General features: G+C 44.4%; 1 protein-coding gene across 1 annotated transcript in view; it reads right to left on the reverse strand.

Moving 5' to 3' along the window:
* Window positions 1-11,047: 11,047 nt before the first annotated feature.
* cxadr (CXADR Ig-like cell adhesion molecule) overlaps window positions 11,048-23,300 on the reverse strand; it is a 40,576-nt gene continuing 28,323 nt past the window's right edge. The window contains exons 3-7 of the mRNA XM_085364257.1: window positions 20,991-21,195; window positions 16,470-16,625; window positions 16,257-16,379; window positions 14,700-14,838; window positions 11,048-13,699 (exon numbers count right to left, since the gene is read on the reverse strand). Coding sequence (XP_085220383.1) covers window positions 13,417-13,699; window positions 14,700-14,838; window positions 16,257-16,379; window positions 16,470-16,625; window positions 20,991-21,195 — 906 coding nt within the window. The 3' untranslated portion in view covers window positions 11,048-13,416. The remainder of the gene's footprint in view (window positions 13,700-14,699; window positions 14,839-16,256; window positions 16,380-16,469; window positions 16,626-20,990; window positions 21,196-23,300) is intronic.

Genomic DNA, 23,300 nt, shown 5'->3' on the forward strand with positions numbered 1-23,300 from the left:
AAAAGAGACCGTTTTTAGAGACCACTTAAATTTTGAATTTGATGACAGCGTCGTGTCTCAAAAACGTTTGGATGGAGAAAATTAAGCAGCACAAAAGAAACAGCTGGAGGAACATTTAGCAACTAATTAGGTTACCTGGCGTCGCATCAGCAAAAATGGGCAGATTTTCACCAATCTGCTAAAAAGTCTACACATTTTAGAACAATTTCAGAATTATGTTTCCCAACATGAAATTGTGAAGACTTTGAATATCATCTATATCATAGATAGAATAGTAGTATACGTCACATCTTCCATGGCCAGATTTTGTTATCAAGAGTCAGAAAAGCTTTTAATGAGACGCTGTTAGGCCCAAGCTCGTGATTAATGATGTGTGACAGCAGGGGGTCTGATAAATGGGATCCTGTGGTGTGATTTCTTTATCAGACTGATAACAAAGACATAATAAACCTGCTCCGGCGGTGTACAGAGTACGTAGAGGTTTTATGTGATGAAATCCTGACAGTGACTCAACATTAATCTCTTACTTTGCTCGTTAAAGTGAAAAACAGCTGAGAACACTTCTCTCCAACGACCTCCTGCAGTCTGAACTACATTTACATCAATTCACGACAGTGTTTTTGTGCAAACCTGGCTGCTAATAAGCTCACTGTGATTTTTATGGTTTCCAACAGAAGGTGCTCATTAATCCTGCCCGTCTAGACCAGTACGCACAAAACGGTAGATTTCAAAAGTTAAAAAGAAGAAAATGTTTGATCTGGACTCTTTCAGGACCCAGTCTTCAGTTTTCAATCACTAAAGTTCAAACAGGCAATTCTGGTATTTGGAAATGTGGAGCCAATGAAGTTTAACATTTATATATAAACTACACGTTGCTGTGTCAAATATAGTGCCATCCAAAAGTCTTGGACACCTCATTTCTTTATATTTTGCTTCCAAGGAGACAGAGTCTGGTCTTGAAGGTCTCTAAAGGCCTCGTTTTTAGCCTCTGAACACAAAACTGTGAACCAATGTTGTCTCTACATACGACCGGTGTTAGTGTAGTTCCAAAATAAGGAGTTACACTTCAACTCAGTTTTATTTACATAGCACCAAATCACAGCTGCAGGTACAGACTAACAATGCTAGAGAACAAACCCCAACACTGCTCTGCTCCCACCTTCCTCCTTCAAGCGCTGCTCTTTCGCTTTGTTTGCTAAAACTGCTCAATTTAAAATGCTGACGTGCTGCCTCACTAAGACTCCCGAAAAACAAATTCCAAATATGAAGCTGGCATCAACAGAGTTGCTGGTAATGTTTTCTACCAGCATGCTGCTCGACCATCAAAACTCAAAAAGTGGGCCTATTTTATTTAGTAGAGTGTAAAATGTCTTAGTAATTAGGTTACACAATCAAATTCATATGGAAATGAAAACTGCATAAAAATTGAAGACTTTGGCTCACAAGATAGAAACGTGACTTCAACATAGTGAAAATATTATAATATTTGGCATCCAGTAGAGCAGTGGTACTGTAAATGTAAGGCTGGTGTTGACCAAAACTTCTAGTTAGGATAGGGATTTGTGTGTGTGTGTGTGTGTGTGTGTGTGTGTGTGTGTGTGTGTGTGTAGGTTCATATTGTTACAGGAAGGTGTTTCGGGTCCATGGAGTAATGCAGAAGAAAAGTAACGAGTAGGGAGTAATTAGGTAAAGTGACGTCTTGATGCACGCTCAGTCATCCAGGTAAGTAAATCCCCCAAAAGTTGATTCTGTTCATCTGGACGCAGCGTTTTCAGTGGTGCTGGTTTCAGTCTTTATGCAAATGTCCTGTTTATAAGGTTGAAACCTGCAGTCAGCTGAGACTGAAGACGTCACCTGGATGATGGTGAAATGTTTTTCCCACTGAAACATCCAGATGAACAGCATCAACCTTTGGGGTTGAGTAAAGTAACGCATTACAACAAGTAACAAGTGACGTCTAACACGTAACAATCTGCAAATATTCAAATAGAGTTTAGAAAGGACGCTTCCTTTAACACTGAGTAAATGCTGGAACCTGCACTGAAACAAGCCTCAGGTATGACCTGTATGTCCCCGCCTCTGCACTGATGGCCACAAAACTCTGCTTATGTAATTCACCTTTTCGACACAAGGTGGCATCAGTGCACACTGATGGACTGCAAGGTGAAACAAAGGGAGCAACAAAGGGCTCATCCACAGCAGATAGCACACACTGTGCCTGTCATCTCACGAGCAGAGAACCAGTTTGCCGAGGTCAACTTCCTCTGACCAATGCACAAATGCGATTTGCTTCAACACTGACAATCACGCATGCTGTCAAACCTGAAGAACAGCATTGCGTGCCAGACGCTCCTTGATTGACATTTATATCCTTTGTGAGCTTAAACACATGACAGAAACTAAGCAGGCTGACGGTCCTCGATCGTCAGCCTGTGTCGTAACTGGAGGCACACCTGTATTTGTACCTGAACCCACAGCAAACAGGAATCTGACGCCTCGGTGCTATATCTCAGTGTTACTGCAAACAAAGCCAGTCTCTGGGAAATAAGATCATATTTCATAAGAATAATAAAGCGATCCGAGAACCACACATTGCCCATCACCTGATCATACAAGCTCCACATCGTCTTAATCTCATGTAGCACCACACACTGGCTCTGGCTAACACGCCACCCTATTCCCCTACAAAAAAGAGGAAGGTTCAGTATTTTCTCCCCGCTGACAACACTTCTAATCAGCTCCAAACAAACTTGGCTCGGTCGCTCCTAAAAATATTTTCCTGTTTGTAAAAAAGGAAAGGCATCCCACTCTCAGTGGTAATGTTCCCCTAGATTTTCCACTCCTCTGCTTAGAAAAAAGAAGAGAAAGCCTATAAACACGAGCCTACCAGTGAAGCTGTCTGTTCAGGATTAACTTAATGCTCAGCCTGTTCAAAAAGGAGTTCATTCGTTTGTCACTGTGAGTCGTTTCATGGTAACACAGCTGCTTGGTGGGGTAATATTACAAATCTGGAAAGCCTGAGATGAAAAGAGGAAGAGCTGCTCTCATATATATACATGCTGAACTGGAGCAGAGTGCACACAGCCCTCCACTGAACCCGAGGAAATGACCATAATTCTTCAGACATATGATCTTACACACAATCAGTGGAGCCGGTTAGAGCTTCTGTTTATAGTGAGGAGAAGAGGAGGAGTCAGAGGAGGATGCACAGCCTGGTCATAGCAGATAGATTAATAGATTCCCAGCATCATCATGTTGGACATAAGAGGTTTGAATAGCTGAATGACAGTTTGCTGCAATGGTGGAAAAATGCTATATAATATTGTCAGAGTTCCTGCTATAGTAAGACCAGCAGAAATACTCAAGTTGTCTTTCAATGTGTTTTTGGGCTTATGGAGGGTATTTCAGGCTTTCTGTGGGCGGCAATGAAAACAGGAGTGTTTTTACACAGCAGTGACCTTCAAAAGGAAACACACACAGCTGCAGTGTGGCAGAAGAAAACAGAGGAAAAAGTCTTTGTCACAACTGACGCAACCAGATAGCCGCTTTAGCAGCACTCTCAGACACACTGTGTTTTATTACTCCTACCTGCTCTGTATTCTTTCTTCACGCTGACCTAGATATCATATGACCCGCCCTAATCCTGCCGCTCTTTTCGTCTGATTTCAACAAAGACAGGTTCGGATGACCTTCATGGGTTTGATGCGGCGGGGCCTCATTAGCAGTGAGATTCAGATCTGCCAGTGCAGACTGATGAACTTTAATTACTGCAGGAGCTGCTTCAGCTGCACACCAACGGTTCGGCCAGCTCGTGTGGAACATCCCGACTGAATGCAGAGGATGTACAGAGCTGATATTTGGTGTCTGGACTCTGACCTTCTTCGAGCAGAGCAGACACTGAACAGTTCTGGTCATAATAGAGAGAGCTGAACACCATCTGCAGTGTGAAACCTACTATAGGATAAGAAGAAGACAACAAGTGGCCTGCTGGGGGCATGCACCATCCACTGACATCTCATTTTAACAGTGACCTGGAGAGGAAGTGGAGGAAAGAAGGGTCACACCTACTCCTGTACATATAGTACATAACCAAACTCACAGTGTGTACATGTTAAAAAACAGGCGTGTAACTAGCAGAAATAATGACTTTAACTAGCAAACAGAAAAATAATCAGCTAAGATTAATGGTTCATTTTCCCTCCCAGACTTTTTGTCTTCTATTACTGGTAAACTGAACATCAGTGTGGGAAAAGAAACGTAAATGATTTTATAACAGTCTGATATTTACAGACCACATTATGAAAGAGCTCCTAATTACATTTTCCCATTTCTGATCAGAACCGTTACATCCAAAATATTATGCAACACATTACAGACACAAAATATTCACATAAGAAAAGATGGAAGCAAGTTTCACAAAGTCAGCCACAAAAGTGGGTCTTTTTCTCACGTAACTAATTTTTTCCAAGTTTAGTTCAGTATGGAGAGTGTATTATTCTTAACCTTGAATAATTCCAGGAGCATCGGATAAACCACAGAGGAGGAGTTAGCCTCAGCAGCTGTTGCTAAAATAGTGATTATCTTCCATGCTAATTATCACAAACTGGTTTAAAGGGCAACTGTCACACGTTTCCTTATTTTCTGTGTATAGATATATATTTTTTTTATCAGATTGTATATTTGGGCATTTTATATATTTGTTCTGCTCTGTATCTCATTATTGTCACTATACAGATGTACAAAGGCATTCTATTCTATTCTGTTGTTACTGTTATAGTGAAAGCTCAAATTAATCATGGAAACGTTTTAATCCACTGTAAGGCAAAAGCTCAGGTTTCAAAAGGGAAAACAGCTACATGTGAATTTTTAGTTTCTCTCATACTGAGCAGAAAAACAGTGAATATACACGTGTGGCATGTGCAACACTTTGTTTTCAATGTGTAAATTGTGTCTCATTGTGCATTCACAGTGGTGCCGATACAGAAGAGACAGAAACTCAGACTGAAATAAGTTCATAATAATAACTTAATTACTTTTTCCATTCATTAACTTCATATGTAATCCCATTGAGGCAGCATGTAAACTATCCTAAAAGAGACTAATGGGCAGCCATTACAAATTTTACTATGAACCTTTGTGAGTTTCCTGCTATGACATGTCAACAAGACTGCGGTAAAAACCCAGTGAGCAAACAGACGTTAGCCTTAGAGTCAATGTGCAAGCACAGAGTCAACAGAAATTTCCTCAAACAACAGCAAAAGTTTGGCAAAGATCCACGTTATGTTTCTGTTCTGCAGCACCAACACATCTCAAAGCTCCTGTCAGCCCATACACAGACAGTTCAGCCTGCTACACTGTGCCAACAGGTAGCATCTACACGGCCCTGCAAGCTTAACTAACACCAGTAAGACAGCAGATGTTAGCAACCTCGAAATGAGAAAGAGTATCTAAGATGCAGGAATTTTAGAATCAGAAACAGGTGGACACTTTGGAAATAAGACCTCCTGAAGTTCAGTTAATTTAGCAGTGGTCCAAAAACATCTGTTACCTTTACAGCGACAGAAGTGAAAATAATTATCACTTAATGTTTAATATCCTGACTAAATTACACTCTATCAATAACTGGGTCAGTGAGTAACACCTGAGGCAATCACCCAACATCCAAACTCACAAGTTTATGAACTGGTAAAACACCTGCAGAATAACCCACAAGATGCACCACTGGCGTCCCAGTGCCAGTTTGATGACTATACTACATTTGTTTTAAATCACAACAGCTGCCCCAGCGCACTGTTTATGGTAAACACCGTACAATAACACAGAAAACCACAACAATCAGACGACCCTCTATGAGCAGGCGTTTGGTGACGGTGGGAACGAAAAACCCGCTTTTAACAGGAAGAAACCTTCAGCAGAACTGGGCTCAGCGAGGGGCGGGACAGAAGAGGCCCTGTGAAGGAGAGCCAGAGATGAATAATAACTGATGAGTCAATGCAGAGTGATTCATAAAAATGTTGTTTTCAAAATGAGATGAGGCCTGATTTCAGCTGTGTCAGCTGAAGAATTTTAAATTCAGTTCAACTATGAAGAGAAGCTGAGATGGAAGACGTTTGTCATCACTCTCACTGCAGCATTTTGGACCAACTAAAGGCTTATCAGTGAGTTTTAGGACTTCATGATGATAATGAATTATAATAGTTAAACCTACAAGTAATAAGTAGTTTCTCAGCATCACGCTGAGACAGGGTGTTTCTAATTTTAGAGATATTGCAAATGCAAGAAAGCAGTCCAACATATTTGTCTAACGTGCACAGTGAAGGACATATCCTGGTCAAAACCGACTCCCAGATTCATCAGTGTTACTGGAGTCAAAGGTCGTTCCACCCAGGGGAGGTATCTGGTTAGACTCCATATTTCTACGATTCTTAGGGCTGAGTACAACGACCTTTGATCTGAACTCAGAAGCAGAAAATTAGAGGTTGTTTATGCAACTAACTGGTGCATCGTTTGGCTTATGATGCAGTGAAAATTTATGCTCTGCACCTGAAGAACACTGCCTTATATTGGTCCTAACACTGAACCCTGTGGATCTCCATTATTAACCTTAGTTTGTGAACAAGCTGCAGTCTATTAGACAGATATAATTCAAACCACTGAGCGCAGTACCTTTAATGCCTACAGCGTGCTCTAATTACTGTATTAAAGCATTATGTGTTGTGATATTTTGATACCACGGTAGCATTTACAGGATATTGCTTTGTAGTGAAAACTGTTACTCAAAACTGTTACTCAATAAGGCCCATTTACTAGTTGTTTTTCTCTTTCTCTCTGACCCAAGAATTGATGTGTAAGACTCACAGGCTGGTACCCCAAGGTCGAAAATACCACAGAGACGAGACCACTTCCTTACTCCCATCCTCCCTTCTTTATCTCTTAGAAAAAGGCTCGTTAAAGGCCAGGTGGTTTGTTTCAGAATTCACTAATGAAAGAACTCTGTATTCTATGTCTAGGAGTGTATTTTGCTGGAATGATCATAAATTGTAGCTGAACTGATAAACTACACAAAGGATACTTCTCTGCTCACAAGGCAGGAAGACGTTTCCTTATTTGGTCTGTACCGGTTTGAACTGAGAATCTGCTGACACACGAACCTTTTTCCTCTATATAAGCTGTTGTCTGATAAATAAACCTCTGAGTCAGTTTGGAATGACACCTAGAACGGTCTCCGCGTCTTCTTGTTCTTCTGAACTGCTCCCGGTACTCCGGCCGGTACCGTGATTGCCCGTTGATCATGCATGAGAATATTTTAATTTTCTTATATGTTAAAGGATGAACTCTGCTTATTGGTGCCCATGCCTTAGGAGGAAAAGCTCTATCTACGGACAGAGATATCCTTCATTATGTTTAACTGCTGTCATAGGGACTGTTATGTTCTCTTATAACTTAACTGGTAAGTAACGACGCCTTCTTTAGTCGTAGGAATTTACTTTAATAACCAGTCTAAGGAAAACAAGGCGCAGGCATATCAATGCGCGCATACACCACACTTTGTGTTCTACACTCAATAACAGAAAGTAGTGCCACAAACTATAAACTGATTTTACTAAATACATAACAGGGACATAAAGCTGTGTGTCATCTGCATAGCTGAGTGATGCGGCTGAGAGAAAGCATGTATATACTGCGACTTCATGCGTCTTAATTTCTCAGCTGGAACAGCCTGAGGTGGTGTAAGTGTTAGCTGTGCTGGTGCAGAGGGAACTGGGATCGCCCCATCTCCTTAAATCAGTAACCTGACCTTTGCCCTGACTGTGGCCACACAGGAAACATGGAAGCACACGCCAGCATTGATATATATGAACTCACACATGGACAGGCACTGAGAGACTCACGCACGTAATATATCACTGACATCACTGTGGTAATAACAAAGATGACCCCAATCATCAGAAGGAGAAAAGAAGGGAAACTGTGGCCCGAGGCTACATTTTATTGTTGGCCTCGATTGTGCCCTCCCGATGACACGGCATTGGAGCTTGATCACCTATAATAGAGTCCGGCCGAGGTTCAGATTAAAAGTACAAATCACATTGTAAACGACTGCGGCGAGCTGTAACCTCCATCTTGCCGTGTGAGGTTTTAACTGCAGTGCTCCCGATTCCAATCTCTCAGCTTCAGCCAAGGGAGATAGGAGATAACGGCACAGGGCTGGGACAAAAGATCAGAGGTACTGGGTGACTGAAGATCTAGTACAGTATTCAGGGAGGATATTAAACCAGGAGTCGTTTCTCTGAGCACGCCGTTTGATCTGGCGCTCTCACTGTTCCTTTGTCCTCCACTGCCATATGCTTCAGTGATGAGGACCAACTCTGAACATGGTTATTTTCCAATGCATTGTGCGGTTAAGGAACTTCGTTTTTGTTCTTGCCACACACAGTGATCTCCCTGCCAGTAAAAATGTCACATGTGCAGATGAGCATCACTTTACCGATCCATGAAGCTCACCAAAATCAGTCCAGAGAGAGCAGAGAGAACAGGATCTTGAGGGAAAAAACATGTTGTTGGACTGAGTGCAATCTCAGCGTGAATCCGCCTCTGCTCCCCTTTCCTCCCTTGAGCACAGAGGGGAAGGTCATTCATCAAAAGTCACATATTAGTCATCCAAATGTGAGCGGCATGCGGTCGAAAATAGTGACCCAAGATGACGCTGAGATGCAGCGTGTGCAGACGTCAACCTTTAAACGGATGACTCCGTATCGACCAAATGGCGAGGCACGGATGCGTGGAGGATGTGGGAGGGGGCAATGGTTGGTGTACCAGCGGTCTCTTCCTCCAAGTCTGACAAATGAGTACATGCCAGCTGGGTGGGCCCCACGAGAGATCCAGGCTGTCGGTGGGCACAGCAGACAGGGCGGGATGACTGGCTCAGGTTGCGACTCAACTCCCTCTTCACAGAGCATCCTCCGCGGTCTCCAGCCTCGGCGTGCGGGTTGTTCAAGGCGACATATGGCTGAGAGCTGTGGCTGTTTGCATGGTGACAAATTGATGTTGCGCCTCCTTTTCCCATTCCCGTTCCTCTGACATGGCACGGTGACATGCATTAAAAGTTCAGGCTGTCAGCTTTAGGTGTATTTTCACATCCAGTATCCCACATGTGTGACATTAATATTATGACCATTAAAGTATGAGAAGGTGCTGGATTTAGAGCGTGAAGCTAAAAGCTTCTGAAGAGTGCTGCAGCATTGCACGTACGACTTAAAGCTTCCCGTTTTGACATCAGGGAGAATCCAGATTCTGTATCCATCAGAATACTATAGAGACCAAAACGCGAGGGGGGCCACGTCCAAAAAGGGCTGAACTCCTCAGTCATTCATCCGACGTGGCTGTAAAAGCTTACTTTCACATCATAATCTGTGTGCCATTTTTGCATCCAAAGTGCTAAGAGCGCCGAGCCAAAAACTTAATGTACTGCTGTGCCGATGGAGCCGTCTCTTCACATTATGCATATTCCACCATCCTGCCCAGAATTCCCCCTGCAACCCTCTCCCAACCTGAGGGAGGTTTCTAAAAATGGCAGAAAGCTTAGCGTCTGTGACAGGAGACATCACGCGGGAGGATAGCGACTTTGATGAGACCTGTGCTTTTAGAGGCCTCTTTTGTTAGCAGGCAGATAAATCATCCCTCTAGCAGCCAGCTTAGACTGTATACAACCAGATAAGGTTGCCAAGGAAACCCTCCTGGAGAACCAATGAGGGTTTTTTTGGTGTTTTTTTTCTGCTGTACCAGCCTCCTTTATCTGTACAAACAATTAATACCTTAGCCAGGCAGAAGGTGGGGGGAGGGCCGGGGAAGTGGGAGGCAGGCACAAATCCCCAGGTGCTCAGTGCACCACCACTCTCTCCCCTCAGCTATGTGAATGAGGACAAGAGGTAAAAAATGCTACAAATGGATATTGGGCTGGAGGAGACTGATGATGTATGACTCTTTGTACATTAATTCAATGAGAGAACAGCGCTTATTCCATAAATCTCATCTCTACACGTGCACTAGCACACATCACTAATATCCTTTTAATGAATGTTTGGAATGCGCAGCTATAAAAGTGCCATTACATCCAGTCACGTCCATTTGTAAAGGTGGCTGAGATTGCGCTGGTATCAGTGCAGCTGCACACACCCCGATGTGCACAACTGCTGGGGAGCTATTAGGTTCCACGGGAGACTCGGACTCGCCACAGATCAATGCTCCGTGGCCCTATCTGTTACTGACATCCAATTACAGCGATGGACGTCCACTTAGCAGTGCTGCTAAGTGCTTTAATCTGGTTATTGACTACCTGCCCACAGCCTGCACGCGGTGTAGCCTTTGGCTAATAATCATCTATTGATCCATCCGCATGTCAAGATCACCAGCATGTTAAGTGTATAAAGAGGCTGAGGACAGTGATTGCAATAGAAAGACGCGACACCAACATGTGTGCCTCAGCTGTTACCCAGGCGTTTCACATCATTCAGCATACTTAATTAGGAAGCAAATTTTGCACAAGTTTGATTAGTGCAGGCTTGCAGTAAACGTAATTACCCACCACATTAACTAAGGGAGGAAATTGGCTGTAATTGAAAAAGCTAAGCAAACACGGAAACAAATGGCAAAGATGCCAGAGACCGAACGGCGCAACCAGGGAGTGACGATGAGTCGACGTAAGCGGCGCACAGAATAGGTGGGCTCAAACCTCTGCGTGTTTATTCTGAGCTCGAACGGCGTGGAGTGGAAATGGCAGGCGCAATCGCCGCCTGCCTGCTTCTTTGACTAATGGCGGTCATTAAGCGGTTAGAAAGTCACCTCACCTGGTGTAAGGGGTGGAACTCAGCGACTGCCTGAAATTAATCACAATCAGCTGGACAGGAGACCGGGTCCCCAGTGAGCGCGCTGCTGGACGGGAGATAAACGTTTTAGTGCTCAGAGAAACAAAAAACGACAACAGCCAAGCGTTTCCTTATTTCATGGACTTTTATTATTCAAAAATAAAGCACAAATGATACACACACAAAAGAAAAGTGGTTTCCACGCATGTGCAAACCTCAAAAGTAGATCTTCATATAGTATTAGCAGGTTGATTTCAAAGCTACTGTTAGTACGGTTAGTAATATTAGTTATTAATGTTGTGAGCACAGAGGGGGACAGTAGCAGGAGCCCCTCTGTGAGCTCTGTACACTTTGCCAGCAGGTGAAGGGTCTAAAGAGAATCCTACAAGGGCCCACAACAAACTCCTCAGCAACACATCAGCCAGTTCTCTCTTGCACACACAAACCTGCACACAGAAGAGTGTTTAAGTAGATCTGACAGATGTAATTCTTTGTCTAGACAGGCCCACATCTCACTTTTCTTGGTGTTACATCAAATCTGCAGTCCAGGGGCCAAGACTTTTCTACAGCTGTCACCTCCTCTTAGATACTGGGATTCACACACGAAAACCTGACGCACACGCTCTCTGCACTAACCCCCTCCTAGATATAGATTTGTCAAGCACAGCAGAGCATCACAAACATCCATATAGACAGTGTCGTCTTTACATCTTTCGTTTTGTTGCGATTAGATAGGGTTACTTTGACAAAATATTTATACGTACAGCCAGAGCCATTTAGCTGTTTTGTCTCTTTTCTTAAAAAGCACATCAATTACTGAGGTTTAAAATCAAGTTTAAAAAAAAAAGAACAAAATCATGTTTTTGGAATAAAAAAATAGGTTTAAGACAGTCGTAAAGGTTTTGCAAGCCGTGGGAAAAATCGTATGAGGTAAGTGGGAGTGGGACAACAGAAGGTACAAAACAGGCTGCGTATAGATTATTGTTCTTCTGATGTCGTGGCACTGGCGGCCATGCAGGGCGATGTTACTGCACCAGTGGCAGACGCGCTACAACGCAACTCAACTGGGAAAACAAGGCACGATAGAAGTCATCATAACTGAGCTGTGAGGAAGTGAACGGAGGAGAAGTTGTAAGGCTAAAACGAGGAGTACAATAAGGCGTCAGAGTGAAAAGAAACGCTTTTCCTGCTAAATTACTGCCTTTATTTTTCTTAGAAAATAGAAGATGAGATTTTTGGTCTTCCAAATGGTGGAAGAATGGGAATTAAATAACCGACGTCACTGTGGCAACTTAAACCGACCGACTGCACCAACGTTCACAGGATCTGAGAGCAAGATAAACTTGGACTGGTTATAACGTAGACACACAGAATATTCACCATTTGTTTCTCTGTGTGGGAACTGTCTTCATCCTGCTTTACATCATTAAAAAACATCTTAATTAAGCCACAAAAGGTTTCACATTAACCACACAGAGAAGGTTAATTAAGATACAGGCTCCTTGTAATGCACCTCAGATACAGAGGACTGCATACGTGGCAGCTCTGAGGGGGGTGAGCTACTACCAATGAATTCAAACTTGGTGTTTAACCCGTTCGGGACGCCTACACGTCCTTTGGGTGGTTAAAGGCCTGCGGACAGTCAAACATAATCAGCGCCGAGTGCTCGGTGAACCTTGTTGTCCAGCGGCCTCCGTTATTTCTCTACACCTCTTCAAAGTTTTCTGGAGAAGAGTTGGGGGATGGACACTGCTCCTTTTCAAGCTCACTCAAGAAGCAATAATACACCCAATCACAAGATCTGCTCGGCTGAACCTCCCCCTCGCCGCCAGCCAATCCTGTCCACCCTCAAATCCCCGGCCAACCCCACAGTGGACAATTCAAACAACAGAAGAAGCGTTGGAAAGAAAACGGCTGACCCACATAAGCAGTCGGTGCACTCGGTGCAGGGATTAAACCAGATCTGTGACTTTCCTCCTAACGAGCCTCTCTGAGGAGTGAAGACTGGATCAAACAGTTATTTAGTATTTTAAAGAAAGCAAATGAAAGAGAAACTTATACTGCCTCACAGACACACGCTCACGCACACACAGCTGTAATTTTATACATGCATGCATACAGCTGTACAGCAGGCCACTCAGGGGCCTGGATCTGTTTTAAACATACAGTACAACTCTACAGCAGGGGCCATGTATGTTTAAAAAACAGACAGGAAACAGAAACTAAACAAAAAAAACATGCATATATACAATAGATATTTACTTTGCCGGTCTGCTTTATACCCACGCTAACTTTACGTCCAGGAGACAAAATTCATAAAAGTTTTTTTGTATGTTTTTGCATTTGATAAAAACTTCATTTACTCTGTTGTGCACAACTCAAATTCTCTTCTCAGCACCACAGCAGAGCCGGGTCTCCATAAGCAGAGAATATTCCCGTATGTAAATAATAAAGAGCTAAAAATCAGGCGAGTGCATCCATCCCAGCTTTTGTCCCGCTTCCTTCCGTTCCATCCTCTCTTTGCACAGTCCTTTCCCGTGAAGACGATCCGCTAGACGATTGAACCGTCCCTCGTCTGGGCAGGAACCATGACAGGGATGCCCCCCATGCGACTCAGGTTGTAGCCGGCCATCTTGCCGGCCGAGGGCGGCAGCACCGGAGCCTGGCTCGGAGGCCTGTCGTACTCCTCTGATGAGGGAATCTTGTCGTACTGAGGCTTCAGGGCATACTCGTGCAGGTTGGAAGGCGACATGGAGCCCAGTGAGGAGCGCTGGCTGGCCACAGTGAAGCTTCGAGCAGTTGAAGCGCGACTCTTGGGAGGGGGCACATCCTCTCTGAGGGGGGGAAACAGACAGCAGCACGTTTAGACAACAAACCTGGAAACTCGTCATCGTGGACTTGGTGTCAAATACACTGAGAATGATTTTGTGATGCCCTGCAAATCAAGAGAAAGTCCACAGGTAGGAACAGCGAGGAACATAACGAATCGACTGCGAGTCATTTAAAAATGAAACATGACTTGACTCGATAATAAGGGCAAATAATTGAAGTCAGCTGGTCAGGCATCGTCTCCGCAGCTCAGTCACGCCGACTGCGAAAGCCTGGAGAGACTGAGCCGAGCATCCAAACACAGCCATGCCCTCGACTCCCTCTGCCACCACATTAACAGCTAATAAGCAGCAATAATCCAGTTAAATGCTCAATCAAACTGAGCCTGAGGGGCCGGCGCTTGTTTAGTCCGTACTTTCATGCTGTGGCGTTTCAGCAAATGTGTGTCTGCGTGCGCGAGACAGGACTGTTGGTCTAATCCTTTGTGTCCTACAGCGCGAGCGGTGTCACATTGTGGTGTAAGACAGATTCATTCCACGGCAGAGCGATGGTGCAGAGCCCACAGGCCGGACGAAGAGTCGGACGTCGAGGGGAGTTAGAGTAGGTGGCTGTGGCGGAGGGGGGGGCTGAGGGGGAGGGCAGCCGGCAGCAACACGAAGCAGGACGCACAGAACGAACAAAGCTTTCAAACTGATTACCACAGCTGTTTATTTGAGGAGGGGTAAAAAAAATAAAAACACTGAGAGATAAAAACCATTTCCACGGTCGTTGTGTGTGTGTGTGTGTGTGTGTGTGTGTGTGTGTGGATGACTACCAATCATGCTACACGCTGAGCCGACACCAATAATCACAGGTTACCTATGGCATTTTTGGCGCCCCCTGTAATCCAACATTACGTAACCTTGACACGCTCCACCTCTCACACCAAACACTAGACAGTAATACAAAATATTAATCCATCAGATTGGAGCTGTGTGCATCTGAGGGCCAAATCTCATCGAGTACCTTATCTCGTTGCAGATTTCCTTCTCGTACTTTTTCCTGTTACGGGCACGGCAGAAGCAGAACAGGATAATGGCGATGATGAGGAGGATCAACAGGACAGCGATTATGGATCCCGCGACGATGCCGGCAGTATTCGGGACTGGACGACACAAAGAAGGGAGAGGGTTAAGGTGCTGGGTGTAGCAGAGTACTCGTGAGTCATAACAAGCATGTCATCCTAATCAGGCACATAAAGCACATGAAACACACGAAACGTGCTGAACTGAACAAAATATCCTTGTTGGCATCCATGTGATGGAAACTGTGTTTGCTGACAGCACATCTGGGTTTCCAGTGAAATGTAAACAAAACCATAGCGTGGTGTTTGACGATCAGAAGAACGAGTACTTCATACACACTCTCATTAACACACACACACGCACACACACAGACACACACTGTGGCTCAGTGAGATTTAACAAAAGCTGCGATGGAGAAATCTAATAACATCATAAATGAAGGCTCCACGTTCCTGCACGGCAGCAACACGTCGCTCTAATATTCCGTCTTTCAAAGGCAGAATTCATCAGACTTTGCACTTGACTGATGGTTGACCTGCTGACCTGGCAATCCGTTTCCTGTTATAATAACCTTGGAGGCTTTTCATGCACTCACCTTTACTTTGTATGTTGAGGAAAACTTTTCATAATCTAGTGACACACGCTACAGCAACAGCAGTTTTCCCACAAACACTTTTTACACTAACATTTAAAAAGAACAAACCAATAAAAACAAGACAACAAAGCCCGACTCAACTGCAAAACAGGACAGAGTCAGTAGAATAAGTAACAGTTGTCCTGTAAGCAAGAAGATTATTTGATCAGTAATAAAATCAGCAACTTTTACTGAATATCAACAAAGCAAATAAGCACAGAAATTAAGGTGCAAAGTGTTTATATATAGGATTTACATCACTGACGTCCTCCCCCGTGTTTTAAAGATTTACAGACTATTCTACAACTTGATAAGAGGAAGAATGACATCGATCTATAATTATGTTATAAATACATTTTAATGCCATGGTGACCTGTTTTTGTCTTGAACAAATAGCACGTTGTCATATTCACCATCCTAAAGATTCCAACAAGATGGTCGGTGTTGATTTTTCCTCCTTTTTTAACAGTTTATACTGTTAACATAGGTCAGGGTGGGGAACTCGGCGTCCTGCAGGTTTTAGATCTCACCCTGAGTCAGCACACCTGAATCAACTGTTTTCATTACCAGGCCTCTGGAGACCTTCGAGACATGTTGAGTAGGTTGTATAGCCGTTTAAATCAGCTGTGTTGGATCAAGGACACGTCTAAAACCTGCAGGACACCGACCCTCGAGTTCCCCACCCTTGATGTAGGTATAAACGCTGTCCTAAAAGCGAGAGCAGCTCACGGGGTATAACCTTGGGAAAACCTTTTAAACTTCTGCTCCGACTATTCCAAACCTGATCATTAAACACCAGAATACAGGAAGCTCTACATGTGAAATGGACTGAATAGACACTAATTAAGACGGTTGGGTACTCACTAGCTGTCACGCTGAGATCGAGCACGCACTGCTCGGCGCCAACGCGATTGGTAGCGGTGCAGCGATACGTGCCAGATGCACTGGCAGATGCATTCTTCACGTTGACTGTGCCTGACACAGGATCTAAACAAACAGTGAAAAATGACAGAGTTAAACACAAACAGTTATGTGCAGGACCTTTAAACGGTTTGACCTTGTAAAAAGCTGCATTACCCAGCACTGAGGAGGCGGGCAGCACTTTGCTGCCAGTAGTCTTCTCCCAGCTGTATTTCATGGGTTTGCTTCCTGCATCAGATGTGCACCTCAGCACAACGTCTTTGCCTTCATGTGTGGAGCCCTCAGTGTAGCACCTGGGCTTGGACGGCTTCTCTGTGGAGAGCAAAGAGGCAGAGGAAGCCAACCCAGTGATTTTCCAATCTTACAGTGTGCGTCTGTGTATTGTGTAGCTCTAAAGTTGAGTTTCCTCCCTCACTCAAAGCAGCGCCCATCTGACAAATTAGAGCAGTAATCAGAGTAATTGATACATCTGTAGTTATTAAGAGCTGTCACTCAGGATAATCGTGTGGAAGAAAGGCGCTGCGTCAGTGGACACGCAAGCACACGTGTGCTGTCGTTCAGTCGGGGTGTTGGTAAGAGATGAGACTGATTCGAAAACAAGCCCAGACACGCGGTGAGTGAGAGGAGGGAGAGAAAGTGACGGGTAATGTTTGGACAGAGGAAATCTAAGGCCACAGACTGTGCTCTGTGTTCACTGTCAGGACGCCGACTTCACGGTGCTGTAATGGCGTCTGGAGCGGGGCTCTACAGATCTGAACCAGGTGCCAGGCGGGAAGGGAGGAGCTTAGCAGGCATAACCATAAGGATTAACAGTACACTGACAGCACTGAGTGCCCCTCCCGATCTAATAAACAGACAGGGCGAGGTTAGAGGGGGTAAAACAGAAAGCAGGAGAGCACACATGAAGCAGGTGCTAATGGACAGATGGTAGAGTGATGGACGCCAAGGCTGCGTGGCTCCCAAGTCTCTGGCCTGCACTTTGCTGCAGACACACATTCGCTCGCTCACACACACACACACACACACACACAGTAAATGTCAGTGAGTTATGACATTTTTAAAAGCGTCTTTTAAAGGTGAAAGTCAAGTCAACACATCTGAGCGTTGAAACGCACAGCTCCTCTTTTTTTAGGGCTTCTGTCCTTTGAGCCGATTTCATTCTCCTGAATGATGAGGTCAAAAGGAGGCTGGAAGAGCACAGAGACAACGCGATACAGGCGGCCCTACTGCGTTAAATGAACAGATTTATTATGTGCACAAGGTGTGTGGAAAAGAGAAAAACAGATCTTGGTATGCATTACAGACAGGAGATGCACCGCTTCACAAATAACTTTGCTAAATGTGGAACGGTAAAGTGAAATATAAGCGACTCGCGGGCCAGGCAGACTGAATTAATGAGATCGGCTGTTGAGCTTTGAGCTGGATGTGATGAGGATTGTCTGAACACGGGCAGGGCCGAGTGATTGGCTGCCGAGAGCATAGGCGGGGCCTAGTCAGAAACAGTTGTTAGAGATGCTGACGTGCAGCGCTGAACTGCAGGTGGGTACTCTCCTCCTGTTAACTTCAATGTCCTGCTGCAACCGGAGGAGAATACACAACGAGGCATGCTACCCTGTGCACAGCACCTGGACACCATGTACACTGCAGGTGTGAGCATGTGTGCGCGCATGGCAGCGATCGTGACAAACCACGGCAAAACCCAGTAGATATACTCAGGTCGGCTTATGTTCATGCACACAGACACACATGTGCACGTCTGCCCTGCTCTTGGGGACCATCCACCTCGTGACAACATCAACCTCAAGGTAAAATGCAGAGCAGGCAAGATGTCCTCACCTCTCCTTTTAACATCCTCTACCCCTGGGGTCAACAACTAGCAGCCTGTCAGCTCCTGTAGCCTCGAGCGGTCTCTCAAACACACACAAACACTCGCAGCTAAAGCTATCTGGATTTCAGCCTCACTACATGTTTATTCATTAGCCGATGCCCTTATCCACAGCAGCTCAGAATGAACAAGTCAAATGATTAAAATAAGGAGGATAGCTAGAACAGCAGCGTACGTTTCGTTAATACTTTAACAGGAGGCAGTGTAACTGTAACAGATCTGTAGAAACAGGTGGATAAAACACAGCAGGTTCATGCTAGAGATGGCACGATACCACTTTTTTATGTCCGATACCGATACCGATATCATAAATTTGGATATCTGCCGATACCGATATGAATCCGATATAGTGTTTTTTTAATCAACAAAACTGTTTTTTAAATATCTTGCTGCATTTTGTATAAGTTCATACTCAAGTTTAAAACAACAACTACACTAAAGCTATTCTGTTATACCTGTATGCAAAAAAAAAATATTTATAGTTCAGCAATACTGATCAATCTAATAAACTTAAACCTACACCATCCTCCCTATTCTGGTATTTTAAAGAGTACTTAGCATAAATATTAAGCAACCTAACTAATAGGGTTCCAACTCCCAGCAACAACAAAAATAAATAAATAAAAAATAGGGAACCACCCCTCACGCTCCACCTCATGATGCTTAATCGACGTAATCAACCTTAATTTGATGCAGTGTGGAAAAAAAATGCACAGAAATCAATTATTTTTCAAGAAATATTAAATAGATTCAACATCTTTCTTCAACAAAATTGCAGACTGCACAGATGGTACCTTCCCAAAGGAAAAAGTACTATAGCTTACTAGGGTATATATATTAGACTTAATAGTCACTATATACAGTAATGGACTTCTATTCATTTTACATCAAATTAAAACTTTGGGTGTCAGATAATTATTTATTAAAAGCTAGACATTTTAAATGAGAATAAGAAAGAAAAGTATGTCTTTGTGCCCCCTTTTCCCTGTTAATGCCCTATTGGCCCCCCTGGCTAAACTTTGCTAGATCCGCCCCTGCACAGTTACCAGCCGTCAGCTACGTAGAAAAAGATCCTGGTGTAGAAAGTAATATTAAATACATTCTAACAATAGCTGATCAAGCTTAAACGTGCTGCTGTTGTTCAGCCGCTGGTTTCCTCTTTCTGGTGCAAAGTGGGCCAAAAGCAAACTAGAGTCACGGACTCGCGACAGAAAAGCCGATCAGCTGATCGTTAAGCAGTTTCACGATTGAAGTAGCAGCAGGAGAGGCAGTCGCTTGTTAAGCTTAACGCAGGAATGCTTTACAAACATTCAGAGATGGACTTACACACTTGCTTTACTTCTCTCGGGATAACTTTGTCGGAGATGAAATGCCGGGTTGCTAGCGAAGCTCCAAATGCTATCCAGAGCACCGACAGGTCCCGCATGCCACAGCCGCTCTATCACGTGATGCATACTGCTCCGAGTGCTAACGTTCTGAGGTGAGTTACGGCGTGTTGCAAGTTTTGTGAGGTGCTTTCGTGATATTTAATGGATCGGATTACATTTTTTATTTTTCTCCGATATCCGATCCAGTCATTTAGGTCAGTATCGGACCGATACCGATACGTAATATCAGATCGGTCCATCTCTAGTTCATGCATCATAAGATCAACCACTGCCTGTGCTGCATGCAGCCTGTTTCATACGACACTAGGCTGTTTTTTTCAAACACTAACCAAAATTTCAAATAAATGAGAATTTAAAAATCTCCCTCACTGGTGAAAAATGTAGAAGCATAGCTGGCAGGAGAAGCTATCACAGCATATGCGCAGTCAAACGTATTAGCGACGACTCAAGCAGTGACTAAGTTTTTCTGTTTGCCCCCCCGAAGGCCTCGTCGATGCCTCTCGAGTCAGATGCTGCCACATTTTTTGGCCAAATTATCTGCAGCATTCACCCTTTATTAGAGAACTGCTTTGTGCTGCAGCATCACAAGTTTGCTTCTCACCAACTCGTGTTTTTCTGGTTGAGCTAGTCGGTGCGGTGCGCTCGCTTTTCTTCACGATATCGCGTCAGCGGGAGAGGCAGCCATTTCTGGAGCTATCTTTAGAACAGAAACTGTGCTGATAACAGAGCTTCCACAGCAGCTAAATACACAGCTTATCCCACAACACACACACACACACACACACACACACACACACACTAGTGTTACACGTGTAGGCTGTTTTTCCCCACATGCAAATAGCGAGCTGGTTTCGGGAGGCGATTCACTTTCAACATCATTTAGCTGCCTGACTGACCAGTGAGGCCACTGTGAGTGTGTTTGCCTCGGGACTGACTTATACAACTATGATGTGTCACCCATCTCACTCTGTGCAATAAAAACAACAGCTGAGCGCATTCACTTCCTTTCAGCCTGATTTGTAACAGTGGAATTTTTCATTAATTAGCAATGCAGTCGCTAGCTCAGCCGTTAATTAAGGTTTCTAAGTGGAAAAGCATAACTTTTCCTGACTGACGTTATAATTGTACAAAGCAGGTATTAAAATGGGTAAAATACAGAAAAAAATATTTTCGAATGTCTGAATAATCCTTTTAGACACCATCGCGGCGAGCGTAGGGGCAATGCTCTACAGCCACAGGGAAGGTCATGCTCTCTTAGGAAGGATTACATCAAAACAGCCAAAGTGGACAAAGGGCGTATGATCTGCTGCGTTTCCACAGCAGAGGCAGAGAGAATTGACCCTGTGAGGGAAAAACAGTGCTAGGACACTGCTAGCCTGATGCTAATGTGAGCGTCCTACATACCCATAACAAGCAGCTGCATTTTCTTGTTGCGGACACCAGGGGCCTTCTTCACTTTGCACTGGTAGGTGCCGGTGTCCGTTGACTTCACCGTTAGAACGTTGATTGAGGCGTCGCCATTCTTCGGATCGGGCGAATTGAAGTGGACCCGACCTTTGACGGGTGTATCGTAGTCCTCGTAGGCTCTGTCGCCAGAGTACAAAATGATCTGTTTTGGAAATAAAGCAAAGGAAAGATTCACATTTAAACCAAAGAAAACATAAAACAGACTCTGCTAGAAAAAGAAAGTGAACAAAGCCGCTGAGACGAAAGTTGTTTACTTCCTGCAAGCATTGGCTTTGTTTACTGAACCAGCTGAAATGCACAGAAGCAATAAAGGACAGTCTCTTATCTCTGGCTGCCCTTCAGCCTGCCAGCCTCTGCTGTTTTGCCCTTTCTGTGCGTAAGAAGAATGAAGGTGGAACAAACAAAGCCAGCACTGTGGAGCTAAATCAACACCTGCTGTGTCAACAAAGCTCCCAATTCTATCCAACCACTTCACCACACACACGCACACAACTGTCTGGGTCTTGAAAGCAGCAAGGAAATGCCTAGAAATAAAGGCCAGGTGGAGCTAATGAGAGGCTTTGTAGCTAGAAGTGGGCAGATAGTGGAGGGGGGAACAGAAACACACAGAAAAAGAACAGAGGCTACAAGAAACACAAACAATGAAAAGAATTTTCAGTCTCTTTCACAGACGCTGGCATCTTCTACACATTTCCATGGAGACAGTCATCAGCAGGCTTTTCTGTGCCATGATCAACAGCAGACACAGCAATACCCCAGAGTGGAGACGAGCAGAGAGAAAGTTAAGGCGGCAGGAGGAGAGGAGGAATAATGAACCTATCAGAGGAAGCAGAGCACTGAAAGGAAGCACAAGGCACAAAACAAAGGGAACGAGTCAGCGAGCTTCTAATGTGCCTACGCCGACTCGCCCTGCCTCTCAATTCCCAACTGGACGCCTGGCTTCTCGAGACAGGCGAACTCGCAGTGCCCGCTGTGTTCATCTTGTACGTATTAGCCATGTAAACAGGTAATTGTGGTAAAATTCCTCTTGGCTCTCAGGGGAGGAAAACCTATCCTTCTGACTTCACTGGGGATCACAACATCAGCAGCAATAACAGAGATGGGCGAGATGAGACCACGGTGAAGAGGAAATTAAATTGCCCCGAGCTCAGCCAGACAAGAGCTCTCACTTGGGCTCAACTACTTCACAGATGGGAGTACTTATGCACATGCACACCTCCAGCTAAAATAATAAAGAAATAAACTGCACAATAACCTTGAGAATAATAAAAAAAAAAAAAAGATCATGAAACCTTAAAGGGCAAATGACTAGACCAGCTGGAGAAGGACAGAAGTGCTGCATCTCACAACAGGTAGGCTGTGTAACGATGCAAGCGCCAGCTGGCCTACCATTCAATGTGACTGAACGGTAGGCCGCTGCAGAGGTAAGAAGAGCTCTACTGGCCAGTTTCACGGAGCACACGTTGAGATGACATCATCGTCATGTGACGCTGTTACTCGGGGAGTGAAAGAGGAAAAGCTGCAGCTCATTTGAGAGGCAAAGCACACAGCAGCAATACCTGTATGATCTAAACAACCTGCATAGCTGAAGGGGAGCACCCTTCTGTCTCTGCGCTCCCACTGAGGCTGCTGACTCGGATGGCTCAACGTGCTGCCGCCGCCACCTTTCAGGGGACGAGCTCAAACCGATTCACGAGGTTAGCGCTCAACCTCTACCTGAAGATGTCCAACAAAACACGTCCATGAGCTTCTGAATAGAAACGATTCAACTTTCACCAAACCTTGTCACATTTTTACACACAAATCCTTCAATATACAGAAATTCCCGTTTCAATAACGTCAACAAACAAAAGGCTCTGCTGTTACACTCAAAGATAAAGGAAGCAGGTTGTGTGATAGAGCTGCGTGCTCTTTCTCTGCTGACATCAGGTTTCGTAATTGTTTTCTGTTGCTGTTGTTTTCACGTTGGTGGTGAATACTCAGTCAGGGCACGCCCTCCCTTCAGCAGCTCTGTAGCCAGGCAATGAGAGCCAAATGCAAATGACTGATACTGTAGGCATGTCTGGCATCTCACACTGAGGCCTAACAAAGCAGGATGCATTAGCTATGCTTCACCACCCTGAAAAAGATCCTGACGATATGTAGGATGTGTCAAATAAAAGGCGCTGCCACTACATCGATGCTGAGAAAAGCTCAAACATAAAGCACATTAATGTGAACAAAAGCTTCAAATGAGGTCACTGGCAT

This window comes from Diplotaxodon limnothrissa, linkage group LG10 (genome assembly GCF_057381915.1).
Source record: "Diplotaxodon limnothrissa isolate DT_005_m linkage group LG10, D_limnothrissa_male_GT1.1, whole genome shotgun sequence".
In the NCBI taxonomy this organism is placed as follows: Eukaryota; Metazoa; Chordata; class Actinopteri; order Cichliformes; family Cichlidae; genus Diplotaxodon; species Diplotaxodon limnothrissa.